The 17,956-nt window shown below is 39.7% G+C and overlaps 1 protein-coding gene across 1 annotated transcript in view; it reads left to right on the top strand.

The window, feature by feature from the left end:
- LOC129360397 (slit homolog 3 protein-like) overlaps positions 1-17,956 on the top strand; it is a 189,794-nt gene that overhangs the window by 147,214 nt on the left and 24,624 nt on the right. Inside the window, 5 exon segments of the mRNA XM_055030585.1 lie at positions 1,916-2,066; positions 3,391-3,465; positions 6,088-6,231; positions 13,646-13,789; positions 16,828-16,991. Coding sequence (XP_054886560.1) covers positions 1,916-2,066; positions 3,391-3,465; positions 6,088-6,231; positions 13,646-13,789; positions 16,828-16,991 — 678 coding nt within the window.

Below are 17,956 nucleotides of genomic sequence, written 5' to 3' on the forward strand. Positions count from 1 at the left end.
AAAATCAAAACATCAACAATAGTGAGAGTGAATTTAATAACAAATAATCTTCTTTCATGCGGCGTGATAATAATGGACAGGGGGCGCTGGCCCAAAAAAGGTTGAGAAACACTGATCTAAAGGTTTACTTAGCTGGACTCTGCAGGCTAACGGCTACAGACGTCTGGATTAGATCAGAGCAGATTCAGGTGTTAGAACGGCCCAGTCAAAGTCCTGACCTGAATAGAAATGAGAAATAATGAAAAGCTGATGTTCTCCATCCAGTCTGCCTGAGCTGGAGATGACAGATGGGAAAAAATCCATTTTATCACTAAATGACCTGCTTTGCTTCTTTATTGTGAGATCCATGTGTTGCATTGACAGGAAGTCTGACAGGAAGACTTTCAGACATGAAATCATTTCTGTCGTTTCCTCCGCCTCCAGCCTCTTAAAGAGATGCTGCATGTTCTCCTGCCAGCAGGGCGGCGCTGTTTCAGATCTGTGTCCGACTCATGTCTTGTCAGAGAGTTGTTCCCCGTCACGTTCCCATTGTTGTTCCCAGGTTTTAAATTCCCGACTGCTGTGGTTCTCACTAAACGCCGTGTGTAGCTCCGCCCCCTGCCACGCCCTGTTGGAGGCGGCGGCCTCTGCTTCAGCTCTTCCTGTCTGTCGCTTCTCCTTCCTGTGCTCCCCTCCCGCCGCTGCCTCCTCCTCCTCTTGACCCCTGACCTTTCTCTGCCCGCTCTCCCCTGACTGACTGGCGCAGCTCTCTGTCGCCCCGCCTTCCTCCTGTGTGGACCTTCATTCTGATTGGTTCTGCAGCTGTCTCTTGTGCTTGATCTAACCATGTGGCCCCGCCTACTGTGACATCACATGGTTCCATCAAGCGCCAGGGACCGCGCGGCACACGCCCACATGCCTCTCCTGGCCAATCACGCCTCGGAGCCTGTAGGGGTTTGGCTCTGACTCCTCTGACGCCGTGAGAACGTTTTGCTTTATCTTTGTTTCACAATCATAATCTGACATCAAATATTCCAAATTTCAGCGCAAACTGCCGGTAAAATTTTACAGAGCTGATTGCAGGTGGAGATTTTTATTTTAATGTGTTTTTTTCCCCTTAAAAATTTTTAAATATATTTTTTGCATTTTTCTACCAGCTGTCAGTTTGACTCCTGCTTTCTGTTTTCTGCTCCTTCACTTCCTCTTAGCATAGCACCACTTCCTGTTAGCACAGTACCACTTCCTGTTAGCATAGTACCACTTCCTGTTAGTACAGTACCACTTCCTGTTAGCATAGCACCACTTCCTTTTAGTACAGCACCACTCCCTGTTAGCACAGTACCACTTCCTGTTAATACAGTACCACTTCCTGTTAGCATAGCACCACTTCCTTTTAGCATAGCATCACTTCCTTTTAGCACAGCACCACTTCCTATTAGCACAGTACCACTTTCTGTTAATACAGTAGCACTTCCTGTTAGCACAGCACCATTTCTTATTAGCATAGCACCACTTCCTTTTAGCACAGCACCATTTCTTATAAGCATAGCACCACTTCCTCTTAGCACAGCACAACTTCCTTTTATTAATGTACTACTTCCTGTTAGCACAGTATCACTTCCTGTTAGTTCAGTACCACTTCCTGTTATCACTGGTCATGCTGCTCTCAAACACATTCCTCATTAAATCAGACTTGTTTAATAACAGAGGTGAACTCCTCCGGGTTGAAGGTCGTGTGTCTGCTGGATGTTCATGTTTCTCCGTAAAACATGAATTATTTTTTAAAGTTTCTGAATGTTTTGTATTAACATTTTGAACCCACAGCTTTCTCCTCAGTTTGATGGGGGTTTTTCTCCATCTTCTTGCTGGTTTTAATGTCTCTCCCCTCTTCCTTCTCTCTGTTTCTGTGTCCTCCACTGTCACTTGCCCCCTGCAGGTCAGGAGGACTACCGCAGCCGGCTGAGTGGGGAGTGTTTCCAGGATCTAGTGTGTCCAGAGAGATGTCGCTGTGAAGGCACCGTGGTGGACTGCTCCAACCTCAAACTGACTCGGATTCCTCCGCACATCCCTGAACACACCACCGACCTGTAAGAAACCAAAAACGTCTGCAATCGAAAGCCTGCAGACGTCAGGCTTTCGACGTCGGCCTTACGATCTGACATCATGTCAGACATCAGATCTGACATGATGTCATATCTGTAGAATATTCTTCTACTGATAGAAACTGATAATAAATGTTAATAGTGCTGCTACATCTGGAGGAATAGAGCTCTCCTATAAGAACATAAAGAGTTTGTAGACATTTCTGGAGACGCTCTGAGGTCTGATGGACAAAATGACCGTGGCTACACCTATAAGCCAGAAGCGACATCCTAACTGTTAAGTATGGCATCATGCTGTCTAACTTGGATTTACTTTTATTTTGTTTTTTTCTTGTGACATTTTGTGCTGCTTACTACCTGATGGTCCGGTCGACCCGGTTCTACTGGAACCAGAACTCCACCATCTGCTCCACCTCCAGCTCCTATGGTTCTGAGTCAAACCAGCCTGTTCCCCTCCTGGCCTGTGGGGGCGCTGCACCTAGAACCATTGAAGGAAACGACACTAAAACCTCTGAAGATGCTGAGAGCAACTTCCTGTTTCACCAGATGAGACAAGATGGAGGCGTCAGAGTTTAGTGATTTCTCTTTAGTCTTTGGCTGAAGACCAGGAGCCATTTCTGCTGCTAGCGCTAGGCTAGCATGTTAGCTCTGGTTGTATTTACCCAGAATGCCCTGCACTGTAGTCCACTTCCTGCTTTTGGAGCGGTCTTCAGTCCACTTGGCGGTCACATTCAAACTGAGTTCACGTCAACCGAACCCAGACTGAGGTTTGGAGGAGCAGAGGTCAGAGGTCAATTAGCGTTCACACCTCACCAACCGAACTGGACTTTATAAGAACAACGGACAGGAAGAGGCGTGTCCTCTACACAGGAACAGACACAGACACGCACACACCCTCACACACACAAACACATCCTCACACACACAAACACGCACACACCTACACACACACAAACACACACCCTCACACACACAAACACACACACCCTCACACACACAGACACGCACACACACACCCTCACACACACAAACACACACACAGTTGGTCCTCTTAGCACCTTTTTAGTACAAATGACCTCAATAAAGCAGATGTCTGGCTTGCTATCTGCCCAGCTGTTTTCTCTGGGCTCAGGGCGATGCGGCTATTGATGACTACATAGAAAAGATTCATCGTTCTTCCTCCTCCTCCTTTTTTCTTCATTGTTCTTTGTTTCCCGCTGCATCATGGTTCAGAGCTCTGTGTTTCCTCGCTGCATGTGAAACAGAAAATAAATGAATCTAACTTCCATCTCTGCCCTGTTCTCTGCAGGCGGCTAAACGATAATGAAATCTCTGTCCTGGAAGCTGCTGGGACGTTCAGGAAGCTGCCCAACCTCAAGAAAATGTACGTTTATTTCCAAACACACTTCTCATCTGAACTGCGTTTTCACTGAGACTCAGTTTGTTTTATGAAACAGATCAACAGCTTCACTAGGATGAGCCGTTCAAAGCAGGTTACAGGAAGATGAATACAAATGCACACCACACTTTTCAGATTATTATGACTTGAAATGTTAAAACTTGTGAATCTGTGTCCTTTTAGCTCATTGTCACATCATATCAATCAAAAATAAAATAATTATTTCATCCTGAATGAGGATAAGTTTCCCTTTGGCCTTTTTTTAAATTGATGAGACGACCAGCCAATCAAATCAGAGGGTTTATCAGCAACTGACCAATTAGAGGAACCAAAGTTCTCCAGGTTTGTGTTTACAAACATGGATTTGGTGCAAAATAATCTGAAAAACGTTGTCAGTGTGGAAGATCCAATAATAATCCACTTCAGAGGGAGGAATAAAGTTTATTTCGTTTCTGGAAAATATCTGTTCATCTACATGGAAGTATATCTGTAATTTTATTCATAATTTCAACATATGCTTTACGATTAAACCAAAAATGAATTCATCCAAATCAATAACTGAACTGCAGCTACAAATCTAAACAGTTTCCTTATGAGCCATACACCACCATGGCAACAGGGCTCCACCCACAACCTGGCGCAATAACGCAGATCAAAACATTTCAAAACATTTCATAATTACTGAGGTCATCCGACACAACCATGCAAAGAAATGCATAGGAGCAATGATTGAAAAAATGAAATAGTAAATAATAATCAATAGAAAACAAATATCTTCCAGAACCTGATCATTCAAGCAGCGTCAATCCTGTAAAACCCAGATTATTGTTTTCTGCTGATCATCAAACTGACTAATGAGAATATTTAAGCAGACACCATCATTAAGCTTTCATATTGTTCCTTGTTATTTAACAAATACAATGAAAGTTATCAGCTACTGGAGAGCAGAAAGCATCAAAATGGGCTCAGCTCTGCTTTACGACTCGAAGGAAACATTGAGCGGCTGAGGGAACCTGACGTGGGTTCTTCAGGCCGACTCGCTCTGACCTCCTTCCCTTCATGCTGATGAGACAGAAAACTGTCGGCGTCACACTCCATGTGGGCGGAGCCGTCGTCCTGTGGCGTCAGGTCAGCTGGTGAACGAACCGTGTGACACCAACACGACCAGGGAAAGAAATGTAATGAGAAAACTGTCTTAAAGGGCCGGTATCATGTTTACATTATGTTCTAAAGTTTTTTTATCATCAGAAACAAACCTGGAGATTTGACTTGAAGCTTTCATGTTTGAGAAATCCTTCAGTCTGCAAAACGCCTGGCAGGACCTAGCCCCGCCTTCAAGGTGGAGCTCCTCCCCCACTCAGCTCCTCCAGACTAGCCAGCAGCAATTAGCAAACAAATGTTGGAACTCGTTATAGGAGCTGCTGCTCAGAGGAACCCTGGTAAAAACGTCAAAGAGCTAACAGAGAAGCCATGTTGGGACAACTTCCTGGGGGCGGAGCTTCAGAAAGACCAGGAGTTTTTAAAGAGACAGAGGCCCAATTTCATTATGTTAAATTACAAAATAAAATTTCCTTTAGGTCATATTTGATATTTATAGCATTTTAAAACAACTGAAGGTGACATTTTGAAGCATTATTATGCAATAAAACGGAAATCATGATCAAAACACGTAAAATAATAATAAAAACATAATGATAAGGAGCATAAGAGGAGGAAGAGCTGCTGGTTGGAGGAGATGCAGAAAAGCTCAAATAAAGGTCGAATGGATCAAATAATAAATGGAAAAACAAAATGGATCTTCAGTCCAGGTTTGCAGTCGGTCCTTATCTGCAGAGAGTGTGTGTGTCAGAAGAAGATGGAGAAAGATGGAGCAGAGTCGAGTGTTTGATTTATTGGAGAGGAATTTCTAACCATCCAGCAGCATCACTGACAATATAGATTGGTTTGCTCTCATTTCCATTTTCCTCCATTCTTCTCCTCCTCTGCCTCCTTCGCGTTTGCTTTGCTTTAATGCAGCTGACTTCATATCTGTCTGACATCTTTTTTATTCTTTTCCTACCCTGAATGTTCCGCTCCTTTCTGATGAGCAGAATCACAGCCAGCTGCCAAAAGCTGCTCTGAGCTGCTGTCATGGCCGCCGGTGGCTTTCATAGAACGTCACTAGCTAACAAAGTCCGCTAGCTAGCGACGTCCGCTAACGTTATTAGACGTCTGCTAACGTTATAGCACACATTAGCTAGCAGACATTAGCAAACGTTAGCTAGCAGACGTTAGCTAGCAGATGTTAGCTAACGTTATAGTATACGTTAGCTAACGTTAGCTAGCAGATGTTAGCTAACGTTATAGCATATGTTAGCTAGCAGACGCTAACGCTAGCAGACGTTAGCTAGCGGACGCTAACACTAGCAGGCCTCCCCGCGGCCTGGCCCGGCTCATCACTGCACCCTCTCCTGCCTCCAGTTTCGAGTGTTTGATGTCTGCAGGTTTCTGTGTTATCTCGTGAAAGAAAAGGACGTTTCTTTCTCGATGAGAGACGTTGATGGAGGGACGTGACTAATTGCTGCAATCAGAGGCAGATGTTCTGCTGATGTTCTGGTTCTTCCCCAGAAACCTGAGCAACAACAAGCTGAGGGATGTGAGAGAGGGCGCCTTCGACGGCGCCGCCGGCGTCCTGGAGCTGCTGCTGACCGGGAACAAGCTCACCGCGCTGCAGGGCCGCATGTTCCGGGGCCTCAGCGGCCTCAAGACCCTGTGAGTTACCGAACCGCTCCGGGTGGCGGGGCGGCAGTAAATCTGTTTTCTGCCTCAAAGTGGGGACTTTCCCTGCAGGCGACGATTAAATCGTTAGCTTTTATTAGGAAGAACTGGCTGTGCTTTCTGGGTTAAAACGGGCCGGCTGACATGGAAAGAACCCAGACCCGGTTTCAGAGACGGAGCAGCTGCAGGAAGAGAGCAGAACCAGAACAGAACCAGAGATGACAAAACCATTGATTTTTCATCTCTGGTTCTGGAACCAGAACTCCATTTCTCCACATCGACTCTTTACCGTCTCATCCGTTTCATTTACTGGCTGATTTTTCCGTCTGGTTCTGTTTGTTCTTCTCTTGTGTTTCTGCCAGTTTTTATTCTGCGGGACAAAACTACAAGGCCCATAATGCATTGCAGCTGGCAGTGGGATCTGGGCGTGTCCGCCTGGTTATTAATGCACAGCATTTATATATTAAAAAAAAAGCTTTTTATTAAAAATCAGTTTTAGCTTCAAATTTTATATTTTATGAAACTTTTTCTAGTAAAAACATTTTTATACAATTGACTAAAGTTGTTGACACTGAATATCAAACTATATTAGGAATGAAATTAGAGGTGCACCGATTAGTTTTCTGGCCGATCGCTGATTATCGATCTTTTAAAAAGCTTGAGCTGATCCCAGTTTGTTCGTCTGAAATGTTGCTCAATATAGCAAGACACTAGGGTCGCTATAGTTATTCTATAGTTATTCTATAGTTATGCTATAGTTATGCTATAGTTATGCTATAGTTATTCTATAGTTATTCTATAGTTATGCTATAGTTATGCTATAGTTATGCTATAGTTATTCTATAGTTATTCTATAGTTATGCTATAGTTATTCTATAGTTATGCTATAGTTATGCTATAGTTATTCTATAGTTATTCTATAGTTATTCTATAGTTATTCTATAGTTATGCTATAGTTATTCTATAGTTATGCTATAGTTATGCTATAGTTATGCTATAGTTATTCTATAGTTATTCTATAGTTATGCTATAGTTATGCTATAGTTATGCTATAGTTATTCTATAGTTATTCTATAGTTATGCTATAGTTATTCTATAGTTATGCTATAGTTATGCTATAGTTATGCTATAGTTATTCTATAGTTATGCTATAGTTATTCTATAGTTATTCTATAGTTATGCTATAGTTATTCTATAGTTATGCTATAGTTATGCTATAGTTATGCTATAGTTATTCTATAGTTATGCTATAGTTATTCTATAGTTATGCTATAATTATGCTATAGTTATTCTATAGTTATGCTATAGTTTATTCTATAGTTATGCTATAGTTATTTATAGTTATGCTATAGTTATGCTATAGTTATTCTATAGTTATTCTATAGTTATTCTATAGTTATTCTATAGTTATGCTATAGTTATTCTATAGTTATTCTATAGTTATTCTATAGTTATGCTATAGTTATGCTATAGTTATGCTATAGTTATGCTATAGTTATTCTATAGTTATGCTATAGTTATTCTATAGTTATTCTATAGTTATGCTATAGTTATGCTATAGTTATGCTATAGTTATTCTATAGTTATTCTATAGTTATTCTATAGTTATGCTATAGTTATGCTATAGTTATGCTATAGTTATTCTATAGTTATGCTATAGTTATGCTATAGTTATTCTATAGTTTATGCTATAGTTATTCTATAGTTATGCTATAGTTATGCTATAGTTATGCTATAGTTATTCTATAGTTATTCTATAGTTTATGCTATAGTTATGCTATAGTTATGCTATAGTTATGCTATAGTTATTCTATAGTTATGCTATAGTTATTCTATAGTTATGCTATAGTTTATTCTATAGTTATTCTATAGTTATGCTATAGTTATTCTATAGTTATGCTATAGTTATTCTATAGTTATTCTATAGTTATGCTATAGTTATTCTATAGTTATGCTATAGTTATGCTATAGTTATGCTATAGTTATTCTATAGTTATGCTATAGTTATTCTATAGTTATGCTATAATTATGCTATAGTTATTCTATAGTTATGCTATAGTTATTCTATAGTTATGCTATAGTTATGCTATAGTTTATGCTATAGTTATTCTATAGTTATTCTATAGTTATGCTATAGTTATGCTATAGTTATGCTATAGTTATGCTATAGTTATTCTATAGTTATGCTATAGTTATGCTATAGTTATTCTATAGTTATGCTATAGTTATTCTATAGTTATGCTATAGTTATTCTATAGTTATGCTATAGTTATGCTATAGTTATTCTATAGTTATGCTATAGTTATTCTATAGTTATTCTATAGTTATGCTATAGTTATTCTATAGTTATGCTATAGTTATTCTATAGTTATGCTATAGTTATTCTATAGTTATGCTATAGTTATTCTATAGTTATGCTATGTTATTCTATAGTTATTCTATAGTTATGCTATAGTTATTCTATAGTTATGCTATAGTTATGCTATAGTTATTCTATAGTTATGCTATAGTTATTCTATAGTTATTCTATAGTTATGCTATAGTTATTCTATAGTTATGCTATAGTTATGCTATAGTTATTCTATAGTTATTCTATAGTTATGCTATAGTTATTCTATAGTTATTCTATAGTTATTCTATAGTTATGCTATAGTTATTCTATAGTTATTCTATAGTATTCTATAGTTATGCTATAGTTATTCTATAGTTATGCTATAGTTTCTATAGTTATGCTATAGTTATTCTATAGTTATGCTATAGTTATTCTATAGTTATGCTATAGTTATTCTATAGTTATGCTATAGTTATGCTATAGTTATGCTATAGTTATTCTATAGTTATGCTATAGTTATTCTATAGTTATGCTATAATTATGCTATAGTTATTCTATAGTTATGCTATAGTTATTCTATAGTTATGCTATAGTTATGCTATAGTTTAGCTATAGTTATTCTATAGTTATTCTATAGTTATGCTATAGTTATGCTATAGTTATGCTATAGTTATGCTATAGTTATTCTATAGTTATGCATAGTTATGCTATAGTTATTCTATAGTTATGCTAGTTATTCTATAGTTATGCTATAGTTATTCTATAGTTATTCTATAGTTATGCTATAGTTATTCTATAGTTATGCTAAGTTTATTCTATAGTTTTCTATAGTTATGCTATAGTTATTCTATAGTTATGCTATAGTTATGCTATAGTTATGCTATAGTTATTCTATAGTTATGCTATAGTTATCTATAGTTTGCTATAATTATGCTATAGTTATTCTATAGTTATGCTATAGTTATTCTATAGTTATGCTATAGTTATGCTATAGTTATGCTATATATTCTATATTATTCTATAGTTATGCTATAGTTTCTATAGTTATGCTATAGTTATGCTATAGTTATTCTATAGTTATGCTATAGTTATGCTATAGTTATTCTATAGTTATGCTATAGTTATCTATAGTTATGCTATAGTTATTCTATAGTTATGCTATAGTTATGCTAAGTTATTCTATAGTTATGCTATAGTTATTCTATAGTTATTCTATAGTTATGCTATAGTTATTCTATAGTTATGCTATAGTTATTCTATAGTTATGCTATAGTTATTCTATAGTTATGCTATAGTTATTTCTATAGTTATGCTATAGTTATTCTATAGTTATTCTATAGTTATGCTAAGTTATTCTATAGTTATTCTATAGTTATGCTATAGTTATGCTATAGTTATTCTATAGTTATGCTATAGTTATTCTATAGTTATTCTATAGTTATGCTATAGTTATTCTATAGTTATGCTATAGTTATGCTATAGTTATTCTATATAGTTATTCTATAGTTATGCTATAGTTATTCTATAGTTATTCTATAGTTATTCTATAGTTATGCTATAGTTATTCTATAGTTATTCTATAGTTATTCTATAGTTATGCTATAGTTATTCTATAGTTATGCTATAGTTATTCTATAGTTATTCTATAGTTATGCTATAGTTATGCTATAGTTATTCTATAGTTATGCTATAGTTATGCTATAGTTATGCTATAGTTATGCTATAGTTATTCTATAGTTATGCTATAGTTATTCTATAGTTATGCTATAGTTATTCTATAGTTATGCTATAGTTATTCTATAGTTATGCTATAGTTATTCTATAGTTATGCTATAGTTATGCTATAGTTATTCTATAGTTATGCTATAGTTATTCTATAGTTATTCTATAGTTATTCTATAGTTATGCTATAGTTATTCTATAGTTATTCTATAGTTATGCTATAGTTATGCTATAGTTATTCTATAGTTATGCTATAGTTATTCTATAGTTATGCTATAGTTATGCTATAGTTATTCTATAGTTATGCTATAGTTATGCTATAGTTATGCTATAGTTATGCTATAGTTATTCTATAGTTATGCTATAGTTATGCTATAGTTATTCTATAGTTATGCTATAGTTATTCTATAGTTATTCTATAGTTATGCTATAGTTATTCTATAGTTATTCTATAGTTATTCTATAGTTATGCTATAGTTATTCTATAGTTATGCTATAGTTATTCTATAGTTATTCTATAGTTATGCTATAGTTATTCTATAGTTATTCTATAGTTATTCTATAGTTATGCTATAGTTATTCTATAGTTATGCTATAGTTATGCTATAGTTATTCTATAGTTATTCTATAGTTATGCTATAGTTATGCTATAGTTATTCTATAGTTATTCTATAGTTATGCTATAGTTATGCTATAGTTATTCTATAGTTATGCTATAGTTATTCTATAGTTATGCTATAGTTATGCTATAGTTATTCTATAGTTATGCTATAGTTATTCTATAGTTATGCTATAGTTATGCTATAGTTATGCTATAGTTATGCTATAGTTATTCTATAGTTATGCTATAGTTATTCTATAGTTATTCTATAGTTATGCTATAGTTATTCTATAGTTATTCTATAGTTATTCTATAGTTATGCTATAGTTATTCTATAGTTATGCTATAGTTATTCTATAGTTATTCTATAGTTATGCTATAGTTATGCTATAGTTATTCTATAGTTATTCTATAGTTATGCTATAGTTATGCTATAGTTATTCTATAGTTATGCTATAGTTATTCTATAGTTATGCTATAGTTATGCTATAGTTATTCTATAGTTATGCTATAGTTATGCTATAGTTATTCTATAGTTATGCTATAGTTATTCTATAGTTATGCTATAGTTATTCTATAGTTATGCTATAGTTATGCTATAGTTATTCTATAGTTATGCTATAGTTATGCTATAGTTATGGCGGAGCGGTCTGCCAGTCAAGCCTTTCTCACCAGAGAGCAGAGGAGCACACTTCTTGTTTCTTAGACCTTTGGGAAGCTTCATAAGATCGGTGGATAAGATTGGCTTCACATGTGAAAATCCACCGATCACCAAAATTATGGAGATCAATACCAATAAATTGGTGGGCCCCTAAATAAAATGGCTTAGATTTGAAAATATTTTATGTTTCCTTTCAGCCATTTTTGTTAATTTCCTTCAGCAGCTCCTGTCCTCACAGGAAGAACAGAAACAGAAACCAGAGGGACACGCCTGACACACACCGTCCAATTAAGACCAGAGTGTGTGTGTGTGTGGGGGGGGGGAGGGGTGGAGGGGGGTAGGTGGGTGTGGGTGTGTGTGTGACACACTGTAATGCTATCATGTACATATACACACACTAATGAGTCCCTAATGCCATCATGGCGGTCTCTGTATTATGTTAAGAGGCTCCTGCTCCAGTAATAGCCCCGCTAACCTGGTTAGCCTGTCCAGAGATTGCTAATGCTAACTAACTCACTTACGCTTCCTGATGATGTCATGTTCCGGGCCGACATGGCCGGCAGCGCGCTTCCTGTCCAGGATGACATCATCTCAGATCAAATCTTCTGTCCTGAATCATTTCAGTGAAATAATTACTGGCAGTCAGAAACGAGGGAAACGCTGGATCGATTCTTCATCACAAAGTCACCAACACAATGTTATTACAGTTAAATAAAACCAACAAAAACTGACGTAGCAAAAACGTTTCATTAACTGAAATAAAGAAAAACAGTCATTTATACAGAAAACTGCAACTATGTCATTTATAAACCTAATGGAAACATGTTCAAATGATTAATATCTTTACGTTTATCTTTATGAATCTATTTATTAGCCTTTCAAACTGATGAAAAATCTTTTTTTTCCCACACAAGCAGTTTACGTCATTTCAGATCCTGAAGTCCACCTGTGCATCTCTTATGCGGTTCCTGGTTTCACATGTGAAATTCTTTTTCTGTTGGGGAAGATTTGAAACGTCAGCCAATGAGAGACGAGGAAATCTGAGAGCAAGGAATGCTGGGAGATTGATCACAGATTAAAATGATCAGGGATTATTTTAAATCCCTGATCAATTTAATCTGATCAGGGATTATTCCCACAGGGAAATAATTTTAATGTCTAATAAATTATGAAAATATAATTATTTATGTTAGAAATGATCTGTAGAAAAATCTGATGAAGTGGTTTTTTAAACTGTGTGTGTGTGTGTGTGTGTGCGTGTGTGCGTGCGTGTGTGTGTGTGTGTGTGTGTGTGTTTCTCTGTGTGTGTATGTCTCTGTGTGTGTGTGTGTGTGTGTGTGCGTGTGTGTGTGTGTGTGTCTCTGTGTGTGTGTGTGTATGTGTGTCTGTGTGTGTCTCTGTGTGTGTGTGTGTATGTGTGAGTGCGTGTGTGTGTGTGTGTCTCTGTGTGTGTGTGTGTCTCTGTGTGTGTGTGTGCGTGCGTGTGTGTGTGTGTGTCTCTGTGTGTGTGTGTGTCTCTGTGTGTGTGTGTGTGTGTGTTTCTCTGTGTGTGTGTGTGTGTGTGTGTGTGTGTGCGTGCGTGTGTGTGTGTGTCTCTGTGTGTGTGTGTGTATGTGTGTCTGTGTGTGTGTGTGTGTCTCTGTGTGTGTGTGTGTGTCTCTGTGTGTGTGTGTGTGTGTGCGTGCGTGCGTGTTTGTGTGTGTCTCTGTGTGTGTGTGTCTCTGTGTGTGTGTGTGTATGTGTGTGTGTGTGTGTGTCTCTCTGTGTGTGTATGTGTGCGTGCGTGTGTGTGTGTGTCTCTGTGTGTGTGTGTGTGTCTCTGTGTGTGTGTGTGTGTGCGTGCGTGCGTGTTTGTGTGTGTCTCTGTGTGTGTGTGTGTCTCTGTGTATGTGTGGTGTGTGTGTCTCTGTGTGTGTGTGTGTGCGTGCGTGTGTGTGTGTCTCTGTGTGTGTGTGCGTGCGTGTGTGTGTGTGTGTCTCTGTGTGTGTGTGTGTGTGTGTGTGTCTCTGTGTGTGTGTGTGTGTGTGCGTGCGTGCGTGTTTGTGTGTGTCTCTGTGTGTGTGTGTGTCTCTGTGTGTGTGTGTGTGTGCAGCATGCTGCGCAGCAACCAGATCAGCTGCATCGATAATGGCACCTTCAGCGGCCTGAGCTCGGTGCGCCTCCTCTCCCTCTACGACAACCGGATCTCCAGCATCGCCCCGGGGGCCTTCGCCACCCTGCACTCGCTCTCCACCATGTGAGTCACCTTCCTCACCTCCTCATCCTCACCTGCATCTCTCACACACACAGCTGGATATTGCTGCATGTTTCTCTGTGGAAATCATCTTCCTCACAGACGCTCATCTTCATCGAGTCGATTGGCTGGAATCCCAGGACATCAAAGTATCGACAGGCACACCTCACACACACCTCACACCACCTCACACACACCTCACACACACAGAGACACACACAGAGACACACACAGAGACACACACCTCACACACACCTCACACACACCTCACACACACCTCACACACACCTCACACACACCTCACACAAACCTCACACACAGAGACACACACAGAGACACACACCTCACACACACCTCACACACACCTCACACACACCTCACACACACCTCACACACACAGAGACACACACAGAGACACACACCTCACACACACCTCACACACACACTGGAGCTGCAGTTTGGGTTTGTCCTGCTGAAGCCGAGCTCAGCTGCTGCTGCAACGACCTGCTGGATTATTAAACCAATTGATCTGATTTGATTAGTTTGGATGTGAGGAAGAGGAGGGGTTGGGATCAGACTGGTTTGGTTCCAGTTGAGATGAAGATGCTCTGACCAACCAGATGGAGGCTGGCTGGTAGAAACTCTTCACATCCAGTTTACAGTCTCTTCTTAAAGGTTTAGAGTCGTTTCAATCTGGTGTTCGTCTGTTTTCCTGTCTCTGTGTGGAGAGTACCAGCTTGTCTCTCTTCGGTCCGATTCTTGTCTTCAGTATCGACCTCTGAGTGTCTCTTCGTTGCTCCGTTGCTCCTCGGTTCTGTGTGACGTTGGTTCTGCAACTAGCAGATAATTCCTGAGGGAAACTCTTCAACTGACCCGACTGCAGCGTTGTGTGTGTCGCTGCACATGCTGCATGTTTCAGAATGTTTCAGTCAGATGGAGCAGAACGAGAAAACGTTTGTTGGTTTGGGCCGGAGTCCGGTTCTGATGCGACCAGCACCCGGTTCTGACCCGCAGCGTTTTCTTTTAATGGTTGCACCTAAACGATTCTGGTCCAAAATTGCTTCATCCTCTGACTTCATACACGGAAAGTTCTTGAATTATAAATATGATTAATCTGCCCCATGATGTCGATTCGCCCCGTGATCTGACCTCCGGTCCCGTCGGCGCAGAGCGAAGAGCAGAAAGGAAAAACAGGAACCGAGGGAAACGACACGAACATGAACATTACTCAAAAAGAAAATAACATTTCGGGGGTTTACTGCAAAGTATTTAACTATTATATTGGATACTAACCACAGCAGGACTAGCTTTATGCTAACCACACCAGGAGTAGCTTAATGCTAACCACAGCAGGACTAGCTTCATGCTAACCACACCAGGAGTAGCTTAATGCTAACCACAGCAGGACTAGCTTCATGCTAACCACACCGGGAGTAGCTTAATGCTAACCACAGCAGGACTAGCTTCATGCTAACCACACCAGAACTAGCTTCATGCTAACCACACCTGGACTAGCTTCATGCTAACCACAGCAGGACTAGCTTCATGCTAACCGCAGCAGGACCAGCTTAATGCTAACCACAGCAGGACTAGCTTCATGCTAACCACACCAGGAGTAGCTTAATGCTAACCACAGCAGGACTAGCTTCATGCTAACCGCAGCAGGACTAGCTTAATGCTAACCACAGCAGGACTAGCTTCATGCTAACCACACCAGGACTAGAATAATGCTAACCACAGCAGGACTAGCTTAATGCTAACCACAGCAGGACTAGCTTAATGCTAACCACAGCAGGACTAGCTTCATGCTAAACACACCAGGACTAGCTTCATGCTAACCACACCAGAACTAGCTTCATGCTAACCACACCTGGACTAGCTTCATGCTAACCACAGCAGGACTAGCTTCATGCTAACCGCAGCAGGACTAGCTTAATGCTAACCACAGCAGGACTAGCTTCATGCTAACCACACAGGAGTAGCTTAATGCTAACCACAGCAGGACTAGCTTCATGCTAACCGCAGCAGGACTAGCTTAATGCTAACCACAGCAGGACTAGCTTCATGCTAACCACACCAGGACTAGAATAATGCTAACCACTGCAGGACTAGCTTAATGCTAACCACAGCAGGACTAGCTTAATGCTAACCACAGCAGGACTAGCTTCATGCTAAACACACCAGGACTAGCTTCATGCTAACCACACCAGGACTAGAATAATGCTAACCACAGCAGGACTAGCTTCATGCTAACCACACCAGGACTAGAATAATGCTAACCACAGCAGGACTAGCTTAATGCTAACCACAGCAGGACTAGCTTAATGCTAACCACAGCAGGACTAGCTTCATGCTAAACACACCAGGACTAGCTTCATGCTAACCGCAGCAGGACTAGCTTCCTGCTAACCACAGCAGGACTAGCTTCATGCTAACCGTAGCAGGACTTGCTTAATGCTAACCACAGCAGGACTAGCTTCATGCTAACCACACCAGGACTAGCTTCATGCTAACCACACCAGGAGTAGCTTCATGCTAACCACAGCAGGACTAGCTTCATGCTAACCGCAGCAGGACTAGCTTAATGCTAACCACACCAGGACTAGCTTCATGCTAACCACATTAGGACTAGATTTATGCTAACCACAGCAGGACTAGCTTCATGCAAACCACAGCAATAGAACATCATATAAACCCAGTAAAGTTCATACCTGATTAAAACAGCTGCAGCTGAACAGGCCCATAGAGCTTTGGATCCAATGTCACTGCGTGTGACGTTTACATTTTCTGTTTAGAAACAGAAACAAAGAGAAAGAGGCGATGAGGGGAGAGCAACCGGAGCCTTTACTTTCACTTCCATTCTCCTCTGAATGGATGGAAATAAAAAACAACCTTCCCTCTCTTCTCTTGGATATATTTATGTTTGCAGATCTAAATTTTATGAGCTAGTCTCTCTATTATGGGATGTTAATTCTGACTCAAGCTGTGGATGGAATCAAGCTGAGTTTTTTTCTGACCTCTGACCCCTTTCCCGTCCACAGTAACCTGCTGTCCAACCCGTACTTGTGCGACTGCCACCTGGCCTGGCTGGGCCAGTGGCTGAAGAAGACCCGGGTGGTGAGCGGGAACCCGCGCTGCCAAAGGCCCGGCTTCCTGAAGGAGATCCCCATCCAGGACGTAGCCACGCCCGACTTCACCTGCGACGGTCAGACACCAGGCATGCTAATGCTAAGGATGTTTATGATGCTAATTATGCTAATTCAGGTTTCCTTCCTTCAGGAAGGAACCCTGAACTTTTCTCATTAAATGGTATGAATGTCAAACATAAAAAGAAAAATTTAAGTTTCCTAGAATCTCCAGAGACAAAAAACTTAAACACCGCAAATCTGATTTACCTCCAGACCCTGATCCAACCAAACATCCAACCAAACATCCAACCAAACATCCAACCAAACATCCAACCAAATATCCAACCAAACATCCAACCAAATATCCAACCAAACATCCAACCAAATATCCAACCAAACATCCAACCAAATATCCAACCAAACATCCAACTAAACATCCAACCAAATATCCAACCAAGCATCCAACCAAACATCCAACTAAACATCCAACCAAGCATCCAACCAAACATCCAACCAAACATCCAACCAAGCATCCAACCAAACATCCAACCAAACATCCAACTAAACATCCAACCAAGCATCCAACTAAACATCCAACCAAACATCCAACCAAATATCCAACCAAACATCCAACTAAACATCCAACCAAACATCCAACTAAACATCCAACCAAGCATCCAACCAAACATCCAACCAAGCATCCAACCAAACATCCAACCAAACATCCAACTAAACATCCAACCAAATATCCAACCAAGCATCCAACCAAACATCCAACTAAACATCCAACCAAGCATCCAACCAAACATCCAACCAAGCATCCAACCAAGCATCCAACCAAACATCCAACTAAACATCCAACCAAACATCCAACCAAATATCCAACCAAGCATCCAACCAAGCATCCAACCAAACATCCAACCAAACATCCAACTAAACATCCAACCAAACATCCAACCAAATATCCAACCAAGCATCCAACCAAGCATCCAACCAAACATCCAACCAAACATCCAACTAAACATCCAACCAAGCATCCAAC

The sequence above is a fragment of the Poeciliopsis prolifica genome, unplaced genomic scaffold, assembly GCF_027474105.1.
Source record: "Poeciliopsis prolifica strain line A6 unplaced genomic scaffold, Auburn_PproV2 SCAFFOLD006, whole genome shotgun sequence".
In the NCBI taxonomy this organism is placed as follows: domain Eukaryota; kingdom Metazoa; phylum Chordata; class Actinopteri; order Cyprinodontiformes; family Poeciliidae; genus Poeciliopsis; species Poeciliopsis prolifica.